Source organism: Lingula anatina, chromosome 2 (assembly GCF_051362555.1).
Source record: "Lingula anatina isolate TDL-2025a chromosome 2, LinAna3.0, whole genome shotgun sequence".
Classification (NCBI taxonomy): domain Eukaryota; kingdom Metazoa; phylum Brachiopoda; class Lingulata; order Lingulida; family Lingulidae; genus Lingula; species Lingula anatina.
The window spans coordinates 34,871,303-34,890,168 of NC_141768.1; the positions used below are offsets into that span (position 1 = coordinate 34,871,303).

The 18,866-nt window shown below is 34.9% G+C and overlaps 1 protein-coding gene across 2 annotated transcripts in view; it reads left to right on the forward strand.

The window, feature by feature from the left end:
• The first annotated feature begins 209 nt into the window (after window positions 1–209).
• LOC106163000 (MAM and LDL-receptor class A domain-containing protein 1) overlaps window positions 210–18,866 on the forward strand; it is a 33,825-nt gene continuing 15,168 nt past the window's right edge. The window contains exons 1-24 of one of the 2 annotated variants that reach the window (XM_087005135.1): window positions 210–442; window positions 1,757–1,996; window positions 2,933–3,023; window positions 3,891–4,063; window positions 4,514–4,753; window positions 5,635–5,725; window positions 5,949–6,115; window positions 6,787–7,017; window positions 7,697–7,790; window positions 8,011–8,210; window positions 8,830–9,057; window positions 9,208–9,292; window positions 9,818–9,993; window positions 11,116–11,343; window positions 11,601–11,691; window positions 12,209–12,402; window positions 13,051–13,290; window positions 13,500–13,581; window positions 15,892–16,101; window positions 16,437–16,676; window positions 16,919–17,106; window positions 17,290–17,538; window positions 17,995–18,088; window positions 18,626–18,807. In XM_087005135.1, the coding sequence (XP_086861261.1) occupies window positions 338–442; window positions 1,757–1,996; window positions 2,933–3,023; window positions 3,891–4,063; window positions 4,514–4,753; window positions 5,635–5,725; window positions 5,949–6,115; window positions 6,787–7,017; window positions 7,697–7,790; window positions 8,011–8,210; window positions 8,830–9,057; window positions 9,208–9,292; window positions 9,818–9,993; window positions 11,116–11,343; window positions 11,601–11,691; window positions 12,209–12,402; window positions 13,051–13,290; window positions 13,500–13,581; window positions 15,892–16,101; window positions 16,437–16,676; window positions 16,919–17,106; window positions 17,290–17,538; window positions 17,995–18,088; window positions 18,626–18,807 (4,119 nt within the window). In that variant the 5' untranslated portion in view covers window positions 210–337. Of the gene's footprint in view, window positions 443–1,756; window positions 1,997–2,932; window positions 3,024–3,890; window positions 4,064–4,513; window positions 4,754–5,314; window positions 5,477–5,634; window positions 5,726–5,948; window positions 6,116–6,786; window positions 7,018–7,696; window positions 7,791–8,010; window positions 8,211–8,829; window positions 9,058–9,207; window positions 9,293–9,817; window positions 9,994–11,115; window positions 11,344–11,600; window positions 11,692–12,208; window positions 12,403–13,050; window positions 13,291–13,499; window positions 13,582–15,891; window positions 16,102–16,436; window positions 16,677–16,918; window positions 17,107–17,289; window positions 17,539–17,994; window positions 18,089–18,625; window positions 18,808–18,866 lie in introns of those variants that run through there. The other variant, XM_087005136.1, reaches the window with a different exon arrangement.

An 18,866-nucleotide genomic window follows, 5' to 3' on the forward strand; every position in this document is an offset into this window, starting at 1 on the left:
TTATGGCTCTTATGTTTAAAATAACAGAAACACTGATTGATGTCTTTATCAGAAGTATTGATTTTATTTTCATTAATTTTTTTAGTATACTTCTCTATGTTGGACAAAATTTTTTAAACAGAGGTTATATCTTGCCTTCTGGAGGCAAAATAATATATTGTTTCCATATATGAATAAATAGTTTATTTGCTAGCTAGGTCAAAGGCATTTTAAAATGCACTTGTACTGAAATTAATTATTAATAAAATGTTTTTCAGCTGTCACAAGTTTGTCCTGCAATTTTGACAGTGGCAGCTGTGGTTTCATTACTGATGTTGACACAAGCAGTGTCAACCACATGTGGAACTTTTTCAAGGGCAGCACCCCGAGTGGTTACACAGGTCCTTCCAGTGACCACACTTCAGGCAGTGGATACTATTATTATGCAGAAACTTCAAATAAAGTGAGTCTTCAAAAGATTGTTGAGTTATGACTCTGATTGAAATTGCAGTTTATGTAATTTTATTCTATGTGACACAACTACCCAGCGGGCAAAATATGTTGTTTAACATTGAAACAACGTTGAACCATAACGTTGATAAGACGTTGGATAAACATTGGATTTGAAAGTTGACTCAACCTCAGATAACAACGTTGTATCAATGTCAGAGAACAACATTGTATCAACCCCACTTGTTAGACAACATTCTTGCATGAAAAGACATTGAAATGACCTGAGGGTAGGGTATAAAAGTATATGGCCTTTAAGTTAAAATTTCTAAGGCTTAGATTAATATATATATATATATATATATATATATATATATATATATATATATATCACAAAGTCACAGTCACCTCAACCTGTCTATGTATAACAGGTTACCAAGAACTGTTAACTTTATTAATTCACTCCATCACATTTACAGCAACTTATTCATCCTAGTGTTAGCTGACCTTGCAAGGAATTCAGTTTATTAGAATATATTTCTGAATAACAAGTTAAGAAAATTCACTAGTTCACTAAAGACACAGAACAACTGTCCCTTTTACTTTTAACACTTTTTTTTACTATTTTGATAAAGTTAGTTATAGTATTGATAAACAAAGTATTACTTTTTCAACAATTAATATTTTAAAATATAATCCATGTCTGCAAGGTTGTGTCAATGACCAAAATACAACGTTGAGTCAACGTCATATTATGACGGTGTTTTGACGTGGCCGGATCAACGTTGATTTTACGTTGAATTTAGGTAGATCAACGGCAATTCAATGTATCAACCTGTTTTCAACGTTGATCCAACGCAACTATGCCTTCTGGCAATTGAGCTGATTACGCTGAGTTCACTTTAGCAAGATTCCCTGCAGAGACAAATCAATCCAACTGGCATTAAACTTCATTCTGAACACTCTCTTAAAGATTAGACTTTCTATTAGAGGGAAAAATGTGAACATAAGCAGCATAATTGTACATGTAAATGTTCTGAAATGTAGGTTAAACCTGGGACTCACTAATAGTGATTATACATTTTTCATGTTGTCCATCAAAGTGCCACATGAATAAAGTGATGTTATTTTTATTTATAACCTTTTTGAGTAAACTTTTATTATTTAAAACAAATGATATATGACTTGACATAGAGGTTTTCACTTGTAAAAAGTTTCATTTCTAGAGAGGGGGGGCAATAGACACTAAGACTGTGTTCAGAATAAAAGTTATCATGTGTGTGTGTGTGTGTGTGTGTGTGATGTCATGATATATAAATTTTTTCAGCAATCTGGGGACATTGACAGACTTCTGACACCAGTTATCTCCAGTGGTCAAGGCAGCTGCTCATTTGTGCTGAATTTTTGGTACCATGCGTATGGTTCCAGCCTGGGCAGACTTGATGTCAAGTATCTTCTAGTGGGAGACAGCACATTACGGGGGCCATTATGGAGCCATGTCAACTCCCCTTCATCAAACAGCTGGAAGGAGATGACACTTCAATTTTCAAGCAACCAACCCTTCCAGGTATGTTTTTGTGGTTGATTAGGAACAAGGATTTATTGCAGCATGACATGACCATGCTGTTATAAATTAGAGGGGCAATAGTCACTAAGGCTGCATTCAGAGTTAAAGTTATCGCACCAGCAGGATCTATCTCTGTGGGTATTCAAGCTGAAGTGCACTTAATGTAATCAGCTCATTTATCTGACACACCCTCTCGTGAAGCAAGGGATAAGTACACTGTAACTATTTGGAGCAGGGGAGAGGGGGAAGCTCTGTTTTTACCCACAAATGTTAATTACCCCCTAGCTTCTTGAAGGGGGCATGCCAGGCAATTGAGCTGATTACGCTGAGTTCACTTTAGCAAGATTCCCTGCAGAGACAAATCAATCCAACTGGCATTAAACTTCATTCTGAACACTCTCTTAAAGATTAGACTTTCTATTAGAGGGAAAAATGTGAACATAAGCAGCATAATTGTACCACCAACGTGACTGCTGGCAGCATTTGATTTCACCTCCAAACCACAGTGTCTGTGCTGCCACCTGTTCGATACAAGTCACTGTCATGTTACGTACATCACCTCAAAAGTGTCATTCAGTGCAAGTTAGATTGCACTGGCTGGTGCACAGTAACTCCATGGGGACTCTTATTGAAAGCAATCAAATTAACAGACTAACATGCCCCCTCTTGTTTCTAAGAGGAGGCATGTTAGTCTGTTAATTTGGACACATTCAGCAAGAGTTCCCGTGGAGTGAGTGTGCACTATCTAGTGCACACTAACCCACTCTGAATGGCCACATAGACTGCTGATCTAGTTATAATGTCTTTTTGCAAAATATTTTGGGTTTACATTTTATAGATTGCTGAAATGTCTTTTTTTATACAGATCCCTGTAAATTAAAAAGAAACCAAACTGGAATTTCATACACTCAGGTCCAAAAAATGTATTTGTTTCAGTTTGTATTTGAAGTGACCTGTGGCAGTAGTTACACAGGAGATTATGGCATTGATGATGTGACCGTATCAGAGGATTGTCCTTTAAATTTACGTAAGTTGTTGATCGAGTCAAATATGTTTGAATAGTTTTGAAAAGAAATAAACAGAGGGAGACTAATTATCACTTACAGATACTTGCTGTCAGGCTTAAATACAGGTCAGTTTAGAAAATGGGCCCAGCTATGATTTTTATTTAGTTGTTATATTTTGTGTGTTTGTGACTTTAAGGGCACATTCCCATAGATTTTAGATTGATCTATCCCCGTGGGAAGTCTCAATAGATTACTGTCAGATAATCCGGCTTAAATAACTGCCCGCCTACTACCAGCTGTAAGGGGGTAATTAACTTTCGTGCCTGCTCAGCTGACAGCTATTTAGTGTGAACCCCCAGGGAGTTATGTCGATCTAGTTGGATCGATCTAATCTCTGGGAATGGGGTCTAAGCTTTATTAATTTGTACATTACACCCAAGCAATTGCACCACTGAAACTAGAATGTTTGAAAAGTGGAAACTGCTGTATTTTGGCTTTAAACATGCTTAAATGTTGTTTTCAATTTAGGGTAAATTCAAAATGAGGTTTAGTTTTTCACATTATTATTTCTAACATATTGTTTTAAACCATTTTTTCATAAATACTGGAATGTCACTTTAAAAAAAACTTTGCAGTGTCATGTTAATTTTGTTACTTTTTCCATATTATTCAGATGTACATACTGTACATGTGTTTCCTGAACTTTCTATTCAATTGCCCTTTTTAATATCAATTTGACACTAATTATATTGGCTGTCACATTCACATTTTCCAATAAAAGAATATTTTTGTTAAAACAGCACTAGAGTACATGTAGTAAATTAAAAAATGGTTTTAACTCAAAGGACAATTGAATATTTCCAAGAGGTAAAAATTTTGCTCTTCAGCCTGGAGCTGTTCATTTGATGCTGATAAATGTGGCATGATTGACCAAACAGATGATGATGTGGACTGGATCAGAAAAACAGGAAGCACTTTGTCATCAAGTACGGGTGCCAGCGCAGACCACACCAGTGGGTCAGGACACTACATGTACATTGAGGCATCTGATGATTTTATGGTAAGGGTGAAAGTGATGGAATGAAAATGATACAGTGTACCTCTGGGGTGGAACCAAATATTTTCTGACAGTCCTACAAATTATCTTTGTTGATCCATCTTCCAGTTTTAACAGTCTTCTGCCAGAATTATTATCAGTAAAATTAGATTTACTAATCTAATAGTAAAAATTATTTTGATCTTAAATGCCTCCTTACAACATAACACATTTCAGTTGTTTGGCAGACAGATAAGCAAAGACAGATGACATAATGGGTGTTTAGTACCTACCTACACAATGGCTGCACAAAGATAAAACGAATTAACTGCTTCATCTGTTCAAAAATGACAGAGGTTGAGCAAAAATATAGGTATGAAATTGACATTAACTTATCACTCAGATGGCCAGCCTCTGTTAGAGAGAATGATTTTATGAAAAAAATATGTTAGTTATTAACCTTGGTTATTCCAGAGCGATTCTGATAAAGCTCGTTTGGCCACACCGTACCTGAATAACCCTAGTGGCTGCACTGGAAGAGTGAGTTTTTGGTATCATGCCTATGGAGATGGTCTAGGTCATCTGAAGGTGTTTTACATGAAGGTGGGTGACAGCACACTGTATGGGCCGGTATGGACACACCCAGGGGTTACCGAGTCTCACAACCAATGGAAAACTGGGTCTGTTGAAATTCCTACTACTTCAGCTTATAAGGTAGGCATTTTTTTCTATGGAAAAATTGCCTTCAGGAAATGTAATAGTTATTATTAGTATTTTTTTTTTTTTTAGAAAGAGTGTTCTTTTTTTTTCATGCTGTCAGGAAATGTAATAGTTATTATTAGTATTTTTTTTTTTTTTTTTTAGAAAGAGTGTTCTTTTTTTTTTAATGTGTTTAATTTTAAAGTTCAGTAACTTGATGAGTTTTGAAGATATTGCTATGAAATTTGGGATATTTTAGAAAAATTATATTTTTAATAAATGCTGGATATTTCATGACTCTTTGCCTGTCTTGCTTTTGGCATGTACAAAAATTAAAATCTCAGTACGCATTTCACAATATACCCCGGAACAAATTTTGAGACGAGATGCACTACTTTCTAACCCTGCTGAGAATCATATCACTGTCACATGTCATACAAGGCAAGACCGGTGTCAGGTCTGATGCTTCGAAGCGTGTATACTGACGCACACCTTGAAAACGGGTAGTGTGGTCCGATATACTGGTGAATTCAGGATCATTCGGTGCCAAGTCTGGTAGTTGGGTAGTGCTAGGCCTGTGTAAGATAGCATGCTTATTGGAGCTCTTCAGAATTGTTTACTGGTAAAATATATGCATGAGGATACTACTTAGTATCTATTAAGCAGCTGGAGCATTGCTTAACAATCAAAAATAGATACAAACTGTATAACCAAAATGAAAAGAAAAAGTATTGCCAGGTAACTGTCATTAATGGCATCAGCTTTCAGTATGTTTTTGAATGATTATCTTAAATGTTTATTTCCTAAGCTGTTGTATATATATATATATATATATATATATATATATATATATATATATATATATATATATATATATATATATATATTTACAATAGGTGGTGTTTGAAGCATCTAGGGGCACAAGTTCAAAAAGTGATTACTGTTTGGATGATATTTCAATAACAGCAGGACGCTGTGGTGGATGGTGTAGGTATTTTTATTCATTAACACCTAGAAAGTCTTTGTTTAGAAGCTCCCTTGTTTCCTTTTTTCAGGGAGTGGGGGGAAATAAATGAAGAAGGATTGTTATGTTGAGCCTACTATATATAATCTCATATATAAAAAATCTATTTTATTACTGTAAGTTATATGAATTATAAACATTCTCACAGATGCCTTATTCATTCTGAACAATGGAGGATTTTTACAGGGTTTAACTGCGATTTCGAACAAGATGAATGTGGTCTGGTGCAGTCTACAGAAGACGATGGAGACTGGACAAGACACACAGGATCTACAAGTACGTCCGGCACTGGGCCATCAGGTGACCACACCACAGGCTCTGGATACTACATGTACATGGAGGCAAATTCTATGGTGAGTGTACATGTATGGTGGGCTAATAGACTACTATTAGCATGTATAAGTGTAATTTGTACTTGTACTTGTGCATGCATGCCATCGTCTTAATGCACCCCCCCCCCCCCCCCCACCTTCCTAGCCGTACATGCATGCACATACAAATCAAGCAGGTGTATGTAAATAAGATACCTTGATGGTAGACAAACTAATATAATATGTGTATTTCCTAGTTTTTGTGAAGATTTAGTGGCTATCTGTAAGGTCTGTTTCTTTTTTGTTCATATATTTATGGTCAGAATTGAGATCTCCTTTTTTATTCAGACAGGGCACTAAAAAGTCTCTTTGCATGTTCTGGTCACTATGTCTCTCCATGTCTTGATTTCTCTGTTAATTTTGTACTCTAAAGCATAAGTTTTTTTAGTTGCAAAACCTTCTTTTGTTTAACTTAAGATTTTCTGAGCAGATTTGTTGTTGAATTATATTAAGATAATTATATAAAGATAAAGATTCATTGTGAAAATCAGCATTATCATATTAATTTTTAAACATTCTTTGAATAAAAAATGTTATTATTGCAGCATTGCTTTTTTTTTTTTGTGTCCATATATGTCTAGTTTTTTTATGTGGTTACAACGGAAAGATTCTCTTTGGAGTAATGTTAAACCTTTTCTTACATGTATTTTTAGGAGGACGATGAGTATGTCATCCTGGAGACCCCACTGTTTCCAGTACTCAACACACAGTGTACCACTGTCACTGTGAATCTTTGGTACCATGCATTGGGAAATAAGTGGAAGTCATTCAAGGTGTCCTATGTGGATTCCATTGGAAGTTACACACTGTTTCATATCAAAGAATGGGAGAAAGATTTTTGGCGTTTTGTTACATCCTCTTTTAAGCCTAGTGTGAATTTTAAGGTAAATTTTCATTTGTTTCCAATTGCCCATTCAATAATAACATCAGATATGCCTGGATCAGATACCAGTCAATTTAAAACCAGTTAAAACCACAAAAATATTGTTTCAAGCATATTATTAATTAGCATGATTTTCAAGCAGTTAAGAAAACAAATTAAACTATCAAATTTAAATCATAAACTGTGTGGAAATCAGGATCACACTTCAGGAATTAGATATTACTATTATGGCAACACAAAGCTGAATGATGTAACTTATTCTCTCTCTCACTTAAAAATTAAGCTATCAAATTTAAATCATAAACTGTGTGGAAGTTTTTGGGAGTTTTATTTAACTGATTAAAGTAGCAAACAAAATTCATGAATATTTAACAAAATTATAAATACTTGAAACTACAATACTGCTGGATGCAAAAAATGAAAATTGGTTGTGGGGTATTGAGAGAGAGAGAGAGAGAGAGAGAGAGAGAGAGAGAGAGAGAGGGGTTGATTATCTATTCTTAAGGAGGCTGTTGAAAAGTTAAACATGTGTCATGCTATAAAACTAAAAAGTAAATTTAAAGATTTGGGTTAATCATATATGGTACTTGTGATGTGGCACTAATAGAATGAGAAGTTCTCTTATAAAACATGTTGCAAAAAAACTTTTCATTAATTAATACTTATAATACTTTCTACAGGTACAGTTTTATGCTGAAAGAAAGGATGGTGAGGCAGCAGACATTGCAATTGATGACATTTCTATATCACAAGCTGATTGTGCAGTGAACACTGGTAAGATTTTTTTTTTTTTTGACCTGATTGTATGTTGCCTAATCCTGTCTAATTTGCTTAAATTTTGGAAAGGGAATTCATTTCAAGAATGGTCAGTATGCCATATGGATGTTCATGTTAAGAAAAGTCCCAGTATTTCATTGAGTGTCTTGTCTTTAAAGCCAAAGAATTTATCTCAATGAATAGTCTTTGCTGTAAAATTATTTAAATCATTTTTCAGCTCATGAGTTGTCACAAGCATCTCCATACCAGTGTACATTTGATGATGGCACTTGTCAGTTTGTACAAGATGGACACTCTGATGATAATTTTGACTGGTATCTCAACACCCAGGACACAGATAAATCAAATACAGGCCCCAGTCAGGATCACACTTCAGGAATTGGATATTACTATTATGTCAACACAGAGCTGAATGATGTAACTATAATTCTCTTTCTCTCTCTTAAAAACTATATTTTCATCAATTAGCATTTGGTTTGCCTGTTTGTCAGTGGACAAGATGTCTCAAATAACAAAATTAAATTAAATCAGAGTCTGCTTATACAGTATTTTTGGAATACAGAGATATGATTCGATCCTCTCAATGGGGAAAAATTATCAATTATGCAAATTCATTTTTTGAAAGGTTTAAAAATATATTTCTGTATACTGTAGTACCAGTGTTTGTGGTGCTTTTACAGTATATAATGGAGCTATAATATCCTCCTTTTCAATGTTGTTACTACCTTCAATGGGAGTGTTGTAATTTTTAGAATAAGTGATTTTAAAAAAAATAAAATTCATAATTTTCCCCATCGAAATGATCAAGTCATAACCCTTTCCTATTGCCTTAATTTTTTGTTGGCGGATGTCTGTGCTATTGGAGTGCTCTCTATTTACATGCATATACTCCACCTGTTCTGTCAAATTCAGTGGTTTAAGTTATGTAGCTTTTTAAGTCACCTGTGCTTTATTTAAAACTTCTTTTTATATCATCAGCCTGTATCCATCGTGTCCATTCTTTCTTTTTTTTCTTTTTTTTTTTTGTTTTTTGCAGGAGGATGGTCACACGGCACGTCTGCTGTCTCCCAATTTTCACTCAAGCTGTGGTGGTGCCACACTGGGTTTCTGGTATAATGCTGATGGAAATGATCTCGCTGGCCTGAATGTAAAGCTGAAGAAAGTTGGAAGCAGTGAGAATCTGTTGTGGCGCCATGATGGAACTGATGAAGATGATGTCTGGCGTGAAGTTACACTGGAAATAGACTCGGATACAAATTTTCTTGTAAGAAGATTATTATATATAATTGACATTGCTTGAGCCTAATTATATAAGTGTTTCAACTAAGGGTTTTAAATTTTAAATTCTTAAATGCCTTTTATATTTTATGATATTTGAGGCACAACCCTGTACTCACTCTGTTCATTTACTTAGATTGTGTTTGAAACTGAATCCCAAGGAGATGAAGGAGAATATGCAATAGATGATGTTACTTTAACAGTCCCATCTGATTGTGGGGGTGAGTGTAGTAAGAGACCTTTCTCACAGATATTTAGATCAATCTATCCCCCTGGGGAGTCTCACTAGATTGTTGTCAGCAATTGGCTTAAATGTCTGTCCCGCCTACTAAAAGCTGTAAGGTTGTAATTAACTTTTGAGCGCACTCGGCTCCCCAAAGCTGACAGCAATTTAGCATGAACCCCCAGGGAGTTAGGTCGATCCAGATGGATCAATCTAAATCTGTGGGAACCAAGTCTTAAAAATTTGAATGTTTTTTTCTTCTAGCCAAGCGCTTAAACAATTTTCAAGCATGACCAACTAGAATTGCAAGAATATAATGAACTTTTTTTTATTCATAAACAAGAATTACATATGTCTACCAAAAATGTTGAATTTTTACATTGTCTGAGTAAATATGCAAAATTGTACAGCTCTACATGTGTCAACCAAACACATTGTATGTTTATTACATTCACCTTAAATGAGAAATAGAAAAGACATAAAGATGAGCTGATATATTTTAACATTTGTTTTAATTCTACAGAGTTTACTTACAATTTTACCTGTAACTTTGACACAAATGACTGTGGCGTTACCCAGCGAACAGATGACAATGGTGACTGGCAGCGTAATAGTGGTGCTACCAGCACATCAGGCACTGGTCCTAGCAGTGACCATTCAGGTTCTGGGAGCTACATCTATATAGACGGCACAGACTTTGTAAGTAGTACGTTAATGACTCTATCTTTTGTTTGTTGTTTATCAATGGGCAAAAATTATCAAACTTTCAGGTACAAAATATAATAACAAAAATCATTTTTATATAGCATTTGTGTTGCTTTTGCTGCATAGAATAGAGCAAGAGAGTACCAGTAGCTTGCTTTTTAAATTTTTTTAAAATCACATTTTACAGGTGCTGCTATTTTCTTTTTTTAGGTTTTTCTATTCTATATTAAGTTAATGAGATAATTGCTAAATAATCTCATGAACTTCTTTAAATATTAACTGTGGTAATGTGAGTTACAAAAAAAGGAGTAAATTGATGTGCCTTTTTGTTATTTTGAATGTCAAAACTTAATTTTTAACTTGAAGAACATAGCCCTAAGCAAAATATCAGGCCTGCCGCAAACTCTCTCACAAATTCACAGCAAATTTGCTACAAATTTGCTGCAAATTTGCAAGAAATTCCTGCAAAGTCGCTGCAAGTTTGTTTCTAATTTGCTGTGAATTTGCAGCAGTTTTTTTGCAAATTTGCAAGAATTTAAATACTTTCTTGCAAACTTACTGCAAACTTAATATATTCTTGCACATTTGCTGCTAATTTGCTAGAACATAAAGACTTTTCTTGCAAACCTGCTGCAAACTTACGTTTTTATTGCAAATTTGTTGCTAATTAGCTGCAATACAAATTTTTCTAGCAAACTCCCACAAAGTAGTTGCTGCAAACTTTTAGTTTGCAGCAAATTTGCTGCAATTTTTCCACAGTATTGCTGCAAACTTTTCATTTTGCTAAGGGAGGTCAATATATATCATTCTCTTCCAACCTGATTTTTTGACGAGAGATGTTAATGGAAATATCCGCTGGTTAATGGGGTTTACTATGTACAGTAGAAGCGTATGTACATTTAGTAGCAGGCCCGTAGCCAGGGGGGTTTGGGGGGTTCGAAAGAACCCCCCCTTTTGCTGGAAAAAGGTCCACTCTGGGTAAAATTTGACCTAGGTACATGGGGATTATATGGTAAAAGGTCTACTTTTTCAGAAAAAGAACCCCCCCTTTGAAATTGCTGGCTACGTGCCTGAGTAGTCACTCAAAATGCTTCTGTTTACATTTTATTTATTTAGGATGACCAAGAGTATGCTGTATTTGAAACACCTCCCATTGATTTGGCCTATAATTGTAGTCTTGTAACACTGCGTTATTGGTACCATGGATATGGCAATGATCTCCACTCCTTGTCTTCAAAGTTAGTGGATGATGGGGGTGAACACTGGATTCACTTCATAAAAATTATCTCGTACAACGAGTGGTTTCTTGTCGAATCTTCTTTCAAACCATTCAGTAAATTCAGAGTAAGTACTGACAATGACATTCTACTCAATTTATAAAGTTTTTAAAGTTTGAAAGTAGTATGTTTACATTTTTTAAGGATTGTTTTCATTCTTTTAAAATTGTCAATTAAAATAACAGAATTGAAGAAAATAAGTTATGATGTGTACCAAATGTCATTTAAGTATTAGTTTTTCTGGACATCTCATGTGCATTTTTTGAAAAGAAATTAAATGATGATTTAGCTGGCCTTTTTATTTAAGCTTATTGTTTTTTCCAGGTGCGATTTACAGCAACAACAGATGATGGAGAACAGAGTGATTTAGCAGTGGATGACATTTCTGTTTCCCAAACCGACTGCAATGAAAATGGTAATGGTTTATGTATGTCATCTCTGTTGTGATTAATATAAGATTTGATAAAAGAGGTTTATGTATGCATGAACAGACATGCTTGTAAACTGGATAAAATTATATGTGTTCATATATTCAAATTTTCAATTGGCCATTGCACTTACAGGCACCCCAGGACTAGTTTGTGCCTCCAGATGTCTACTTAGTAGCCATAAATATTGGAATAAAAATTCTAATTATGAGACATAAATATTGGAATAAACAATCAAAATAATACTTTTAAGAGCCTTTAAATTTATCGCTTTATTTCAATACTGTATGAAATGTTAGGTATTTTTGTTTGTATTTATATTGTAAATTGGTTAATCTATAGAAGAAATAATTATCTTATATTGGAAGCAATCATTCAATGGGCAATTCCTCAAGTTTTAAGCATGTGATCAGTTGGCTGATTGATTTATCAAGTTGAGTATAATTTTTCATGTTTCTTTAGCCAGAGACCACTTATTTGCACATCATCTATGGTTTGTTTTAGCATTGACACAGTTCAGCTGTACATTTGAAGATGGGGTGTGTGGCTTTGAGCAGGATTGGGATGATGATACAAACTTTTTCCTATCTACAAGACAGACTGCGAGCTCTGGCACTGGACCTAGTGGAGATTATACAGATATGTCAGATACAACTGGTTATTTCTTCTATTTGGAGGGATCTGACCCTTCACCTCAGGTAAGTGAAATTTCAAACTTAGTCTAAGATTCCCCTGGCATTTCCAATACTTTAAAAGGTTTAAAAGGTTTAAAAGGTTGGTAATGATGAATGCAATTGTTTATTTTTAATTAGATTTCTTCCTCAAAAGTCAGACATGAAAAAATTAGAATTTTATGGAGAGGAAAAATATACTACTAGAAGAAAGAAAAAGCACTGAGTCTGTTTAATGACTGATAATGATATCCAAAGGTTCTTCCATTAAAAAGTGAATATTTCATATGAGTCTTGTTAATGATGTACACATTTTGTGTAATATTTGTATAACAGTTTTATGTAACTTTTGAATTGCTGTTGATTTCATTCTGTTATTGGAGCTGGCTACAGTATAAATAAGGCAAAGGAAAGAAAGGGATGAGTAAGAAATATGTAAATATTGCACAAAATGTGTGTCACAGATATGACTCATTTTAAAAATGTTTGCTTTTTATGGAATGGCCCCCAACTGAATTGCTTCAGCAATAAATGGTCTTTGGGTCTTCTTGTGCTGTGCATTTTGTAGAAATAAGGATTGCTTGAATTTAACATAATATGTACCTTTCAAGTTAATATGTACCTTTCAAGTTTCAAGTTAACATTTCATTTTATTTCATTGGTCAATGTTTTTAGCCCAGTGGAGCAATAGCACGAGTACGAACACCTTGGATTGACCTTAGCTTAACTGGTGCCTGTGCAGCTGCTTTGAATTTCTGGTACCATGCATTTGGTGCTGCACTTGGTGACCTTCGGGTTTATTATCACCTGGATGATGGCAGCAATGACAAACTGCTTTGGTCACAAGGAGGCAGTTCAGAAGACAAATGGAAATCCATGTTATTACTATTACCTCTTAAAAATATCAAGTTTCAGGTATGATGCTGAAAATGATATATGTATATTTATTTAAAGTATTTATAGTGGTATAGATTTAAAGGGACTGGATAAAATGCATTCTGTTTTATGTACTGGTACTTTGGGAATGTTTCTCAGACTAAATCAAAACCTCAAAGTCACTTGAAGAATAATACATATGCTGTCACCATAGAATTTACACTTATGCCATATTCTTCAAATTTCAGATTGTTTTTGAAGCTCAGAGGGGAAACAATCAAAAGTCTGATTATGCTATAGATGATGTGAACATTTTGACCCAGATGAACTGTAAGCATATAATTATGAAAAAATACAGAATTGCATAGATATTTTGACATAAAATATTTAGAAAAAATGATTGAAACTTTGTTTATTGTAATTACTAAAATAATTCTGTCCAATATGAATTAATAATCCTCCTTCCTACCCCTTCCCCAAATAAACTTTTGTAATTAATAATCAAAATGCTTATTTGAAGATTTTGAAAGTTATTTGACTTTCCTTCAGAATGTGCAATGTTACTAGTACTGTATCTGAAAGTATTAGAAATAGAACATTATAAGTACATGTGGTGCTTGGTTTCCAATAGATTTCTCCACACTCTTGGCACCAACATTGCCCCCTAATCCAGGGAAAGCTCTGGCAATCCCAACCTTCTGCACTGATACCGCTTTGTTTCTCAATTCCGGAACAAACCATGGAGCCACAGCACTTCCATGGTATTTTTAAGCCAAGCCCCATGTATAATCTTCAAATCTGATTGGGCATTCTTCTGCAACTTATACACCACATCACTCATTTTGCCAACAATTGTAAATGGCCCTACCCATTGACACTGTAGTTTAGGGCCTGGACATTTTTTCCAAGTGGAGAGTGCAACCATACCATATCTCCAAAATGGAATTTCTCACCATTTTACTCCATTTTTCAGTTCTAGCTGGTCAAACTGACTCCAGTAGTGCTTAAGTGACTTACTCTGATCACTTATTGTTTCCAAGAGTAGACACTGTTTACATTTCTTCCATTCAGTTAATCTGCAAAAAATGTGGTCTTTTCCCTGTAGTTGAGCCATCTCTTTGAGTGAAATGAAAGGTAACCAATTTGATGCCCATGAACCCTTGTCTTTTGGGTCAGTGCTGGTGATTTGCCACTGAACTTTGGTTGGTGTAGGATCTGAACACTGTTGCTTATGCAGTGGATAAGGTCTTCTACACAGAGCATCAACATTTTCATGTCCCCGACCTGGTCTTTGAAAAGACACTCCTGCGACATGCTCCACAAGAATTCTACTAGAATATGTGATCACATCCTGAATCTGAGAGTGAGCAGCTCCGATGCTGTTATTGCTGGCATCTGTGTCCAACACAAATTATGCAGTAGAATAAGGAAATGCTAGAACAGGCATAAAGATTTTAACTGATTGAATGCATCAACACAGGAAGATGTCCAACAGAATGCTGGGTCCTTTTTCAGTCAACTTATTCAAACAGCTTACTATCTTGGCAGAATTTCCAATGAACCTTTGGTAGTAGGAACACAATCCTAAAAAGCTTTTAAGTTCATGCACATCTTTTAGAACTGGCCAAGACAACATGGTTTCTACATTCTGAGGATCAGTTTCAGCTCCACTTTCTGAAATGATTGAAATTGAACCTGCTGTTTAAACAAATGGCATTTCTTTGATTTCAATTTTAAATTATATGCTCTCAGTTGATCAAACACATCTTTCATCCAGTTTAAAGTTTCATCAACACTTCTACCAAATACAATAACATCATCCAGATTATTATACTAAACAAGTTTTCCAATTCAAGCTAGCCAACATGGATTCCATAAGTCTTTCAAAGGTTGAAGGGGCATTGATTAACCCAAATGGCATCACATTAAAATGATAAACTCCATGGTGGGACACTGCAAAGGCAGCCTTAAGCTTCTCCTTTTCATCCATTTCTTCTTGCCAGTAACCATAAGCTAGGTCAAATATACAAAACCACTTTGAACCTGACAATGAATCCAATCTGCAATGCATCATCCATCCTGGGAATGGGATAAACATCCCTAATAGTTACACTGTTCAGCTTTTAAACTGACTGGAAAATCTTCTCTCCCATGTAAAGTCAACTTGGTGCCATCTGCTTGGTAAAGGTCTTTACCATCAGCTCTTAACTCAGGTTTCTTGGCTTCTGGTATTTCATCTAACACCTTGGTATTGAGAATGGAAACAGTAGAGCCAGAATCCACTAAGAAAGTAACTGGATCATCATGGACGTAGCTGTTTACAATAAAAAAATTACCTAGCTTCTATGATTCATAGCAATAGGGTTTGGATTTCTGCTCAGCAACTGAATTACAACCCATTAATCTAGTTACTGGGCATTTCCCACATGCTTGGGTTTTGAATTTAGACAATCACATATGAGATGGCCTTCTTTCCTACCACCATATCACTTCGGCCTTTTCTTTTGTGTCATTTCCTTTTTCATTTTGAAGATGGTCAATTGAAAATCAGCTGATTCTTTACAAATGTCCATTAATTTCAATCAAATTGAATGTATTTAAAATGCAAATTGCAACATTTTTTGAACTTTTAAATTGCAGGTGAAAACCTTGCCTTTGGAAAAGAGGCGTATGCTGGTAGCACAAATGCAGTTTCACCTTATCAAGCTTTAGATGGAAACCTAGATCCAATTTATTCGCATAAATCCTGCTGGGAATCTAATGCTATGACAGATCCTTGGTTTGTAGTAGATCTTCAGAGATACACCTTTATTACAACTGTATCCATTACAGGGAGAGGGGACTGCTGCAGTAAGTTGAACTATGCATATACTAACTGCTTTGTTTGCCAGAAATAGAAAGCAAACCAAGATTTTGAATTTGTTGAATTTGTTCCCTTTTTTTAGTACATGTAAAACATTAAAGGTTTTGAGAATTCAAATTGTGATTTTAAGCTATTAAAAACATCCAAAAATATTTGGACATGCTGGTAGGGTAAGAATATTATAACTAATTTAACACTCCATTATCATAAAAAGAAAACCATTTGTTTGTTGTTGTTGTTGTTGTTTTTCTTCTTCTTCTTCTTCTTATTATTATTATGTCATATACTCATAGTATCTCACCTGACAAATTTTGTGTTCCAGATGACCGTCTTCATGACTTTGTTATATCTGTGACTGATGAGTTTGACATTGACAGAGGACATAACTCTAGTACTTGGATTTGGTGTTCTAACTATACTGGAACATGGCCTGCAGGGGGAGCCACTGACACTTTTAACTGTGCCAGTCCACTAGCAGGCAGATATGTCTCCATTCAGATAGAAGAAAACAATGAAATTATGAATCTGTGTGAAATACAAGTGAAAGGAGATGATAATAGTGGTATAGAATTCAGTCTGTTTAGATATTATGTTTATGTATGGAATAATAATAGCATGTAAACTTAAGGTTTTGATTTATAAAAGTTTTTTCATAAGAAATATTATAATAATGATGCTTGTCAGTAATTCACATTTTTACTGTACTACAAGGTAGGATGGGAAATTGTTTTTTTTTTTTTATTCTGAATGCATTTGGTTGCTTCATTTTATTATTGTCTAACATCTCTGACCCACCATCTGCAGGTCTACCATATGAAACCAGCTGTGACTTTGAGAACTCCACCATTTGCAACTTTAATCAGCTCACATCAGATCAGTTTGACTGGACTTTGAAGAGCGGATCCACTCCTACTGCAAGCACTGGACCTTCTGCTGACCCTATAACAAAAGAAGGCATAGGACATTACTTGTATATTGAAGTAGATGGACAAGTATGTGTACCAAATTTATTATGCATTATAAGAAAAAAATTCATAGAAAATCTATAGATGTATAGCCTGTGTTTCTAGTCTGGAACTGGCATCTGCTTGCTACTTTTAATACAAGTTAGGAGAAAATTCTGCAATATAGCTGATTTATTAAAGGAACATAATATGTACTAACCCAACTTTTAGTCAAATGGTGCCATGGCTGCTTTGGAAACTCCGGATCTTGAGGTTCATCAATGTGGATTAGTGACTTTGAGATTCTGGGCACACATCTATGGTGGTGATGTCAACGCACTGACTGTAATATTACTTGAAAAAGAATCTGGGCAGTCGACTTTCAACCGGAATATGAAACTTTTCCATCTAAATGAGGTCCAGAATGCATGGAAGGAATATACATGGATCCTACAACCATCTGGAATTACTCATTTTAAAGTATGTTTGTCTGCCTGTCTGTCTTATATTTCCATCTGCATGTCTCTCTGTCTGCAAGCTTGTTTGCTTGTTTAAATGGCTAATGTTTGTCAAATATATATGTACAAGAATCCATTTAATCTACCATCTGTATCCATAAAAATTTTTGTAAACTCTTTCACAGCCTTAGTACTTTTGCAAATAGAGTGATTTTATTTATAAAACAAAACAAAGTAGTTCAGAAACTGAATGAAATTAAATGTTTTTTATTTGCTTATAGATATTCTAAACTTTTATATTATTAAAAACAAGCAAAATATTTTTTCATCCCCTTGAATATGTATATTTCTTTCAAGGCTTGATACATGTACATAGAACAGTTTTTTTGTCTCTTCCTGATTAGATACCAAACTTCTTGTAAATTAATTGCATTACAATAGGTACATGTAAAACTAAACATCCACATTCTTTTTGTAGATTCAGTTTAATGGTATTGCTGGATCTGGAACTGGTGGAGATATAGCTATTGATGGTATTAGAGTGATTCAGGTGCCTGGCAACTGTATAGAAGGTATGCTAAAGTAGAGATTTTTGTAATTTTCTGCTGTGTTAGTGTGTGTACTGAGCAAAGTTGTTAGAGCTAGCTCTTAATTTGTTTCTTTAAATTTTTTTCCTTAATATTTCAGCTTTATCTTTCTGTGACCTATTTTTGTGCAGATTTTAAATTATCTTGTGAAGTGAAGGGGTATTTAAACACTTGCATTGTTTCCTTAATTGCCACAAAACATGAAGCTGGACATGAATATGTATATGTATATCTTATAGGTATATGCTTTCTTTATTGACAAAGATTATGATTATTTGTTATATTTCAATAATATTTTCAAGATGATACTCAGGCAGTTATCAAAAGCCCAAACCATGAATGATAATAACTCAAAGAGTCTGAAGTTGAAAACAAATGAAGGCAAACCACTCTCTTACCTTGGGAGGTCCAGATCAATCACCTTGCACCTTCCGCAAAAGCAAAGTGAATTCAAGGAAGTCATGCCTATCAATGATCATGATCAGTTATTTTCACATCATCTTTTGTGGTCTTCCATTTCAGTTGTGTCCACCCCAGCATCCTTTCAATTTGACGGTGATAACTGTGGTTTCACACAGGATAAAGATGAAGAGTTGGAGTGGACTCTTTATAAGAGAGAAGCTCCAGGGAGGAGTAGCACTGGGCCACAGGCAGACCACACAGGGAATGATGGATTCTACTACCTGCTGGAACCCAGATATCAGGTACTACCTCTCTGGTAGTATATTTGGTGGGGATGGGGGGGGGGCAGCATAACATCTTT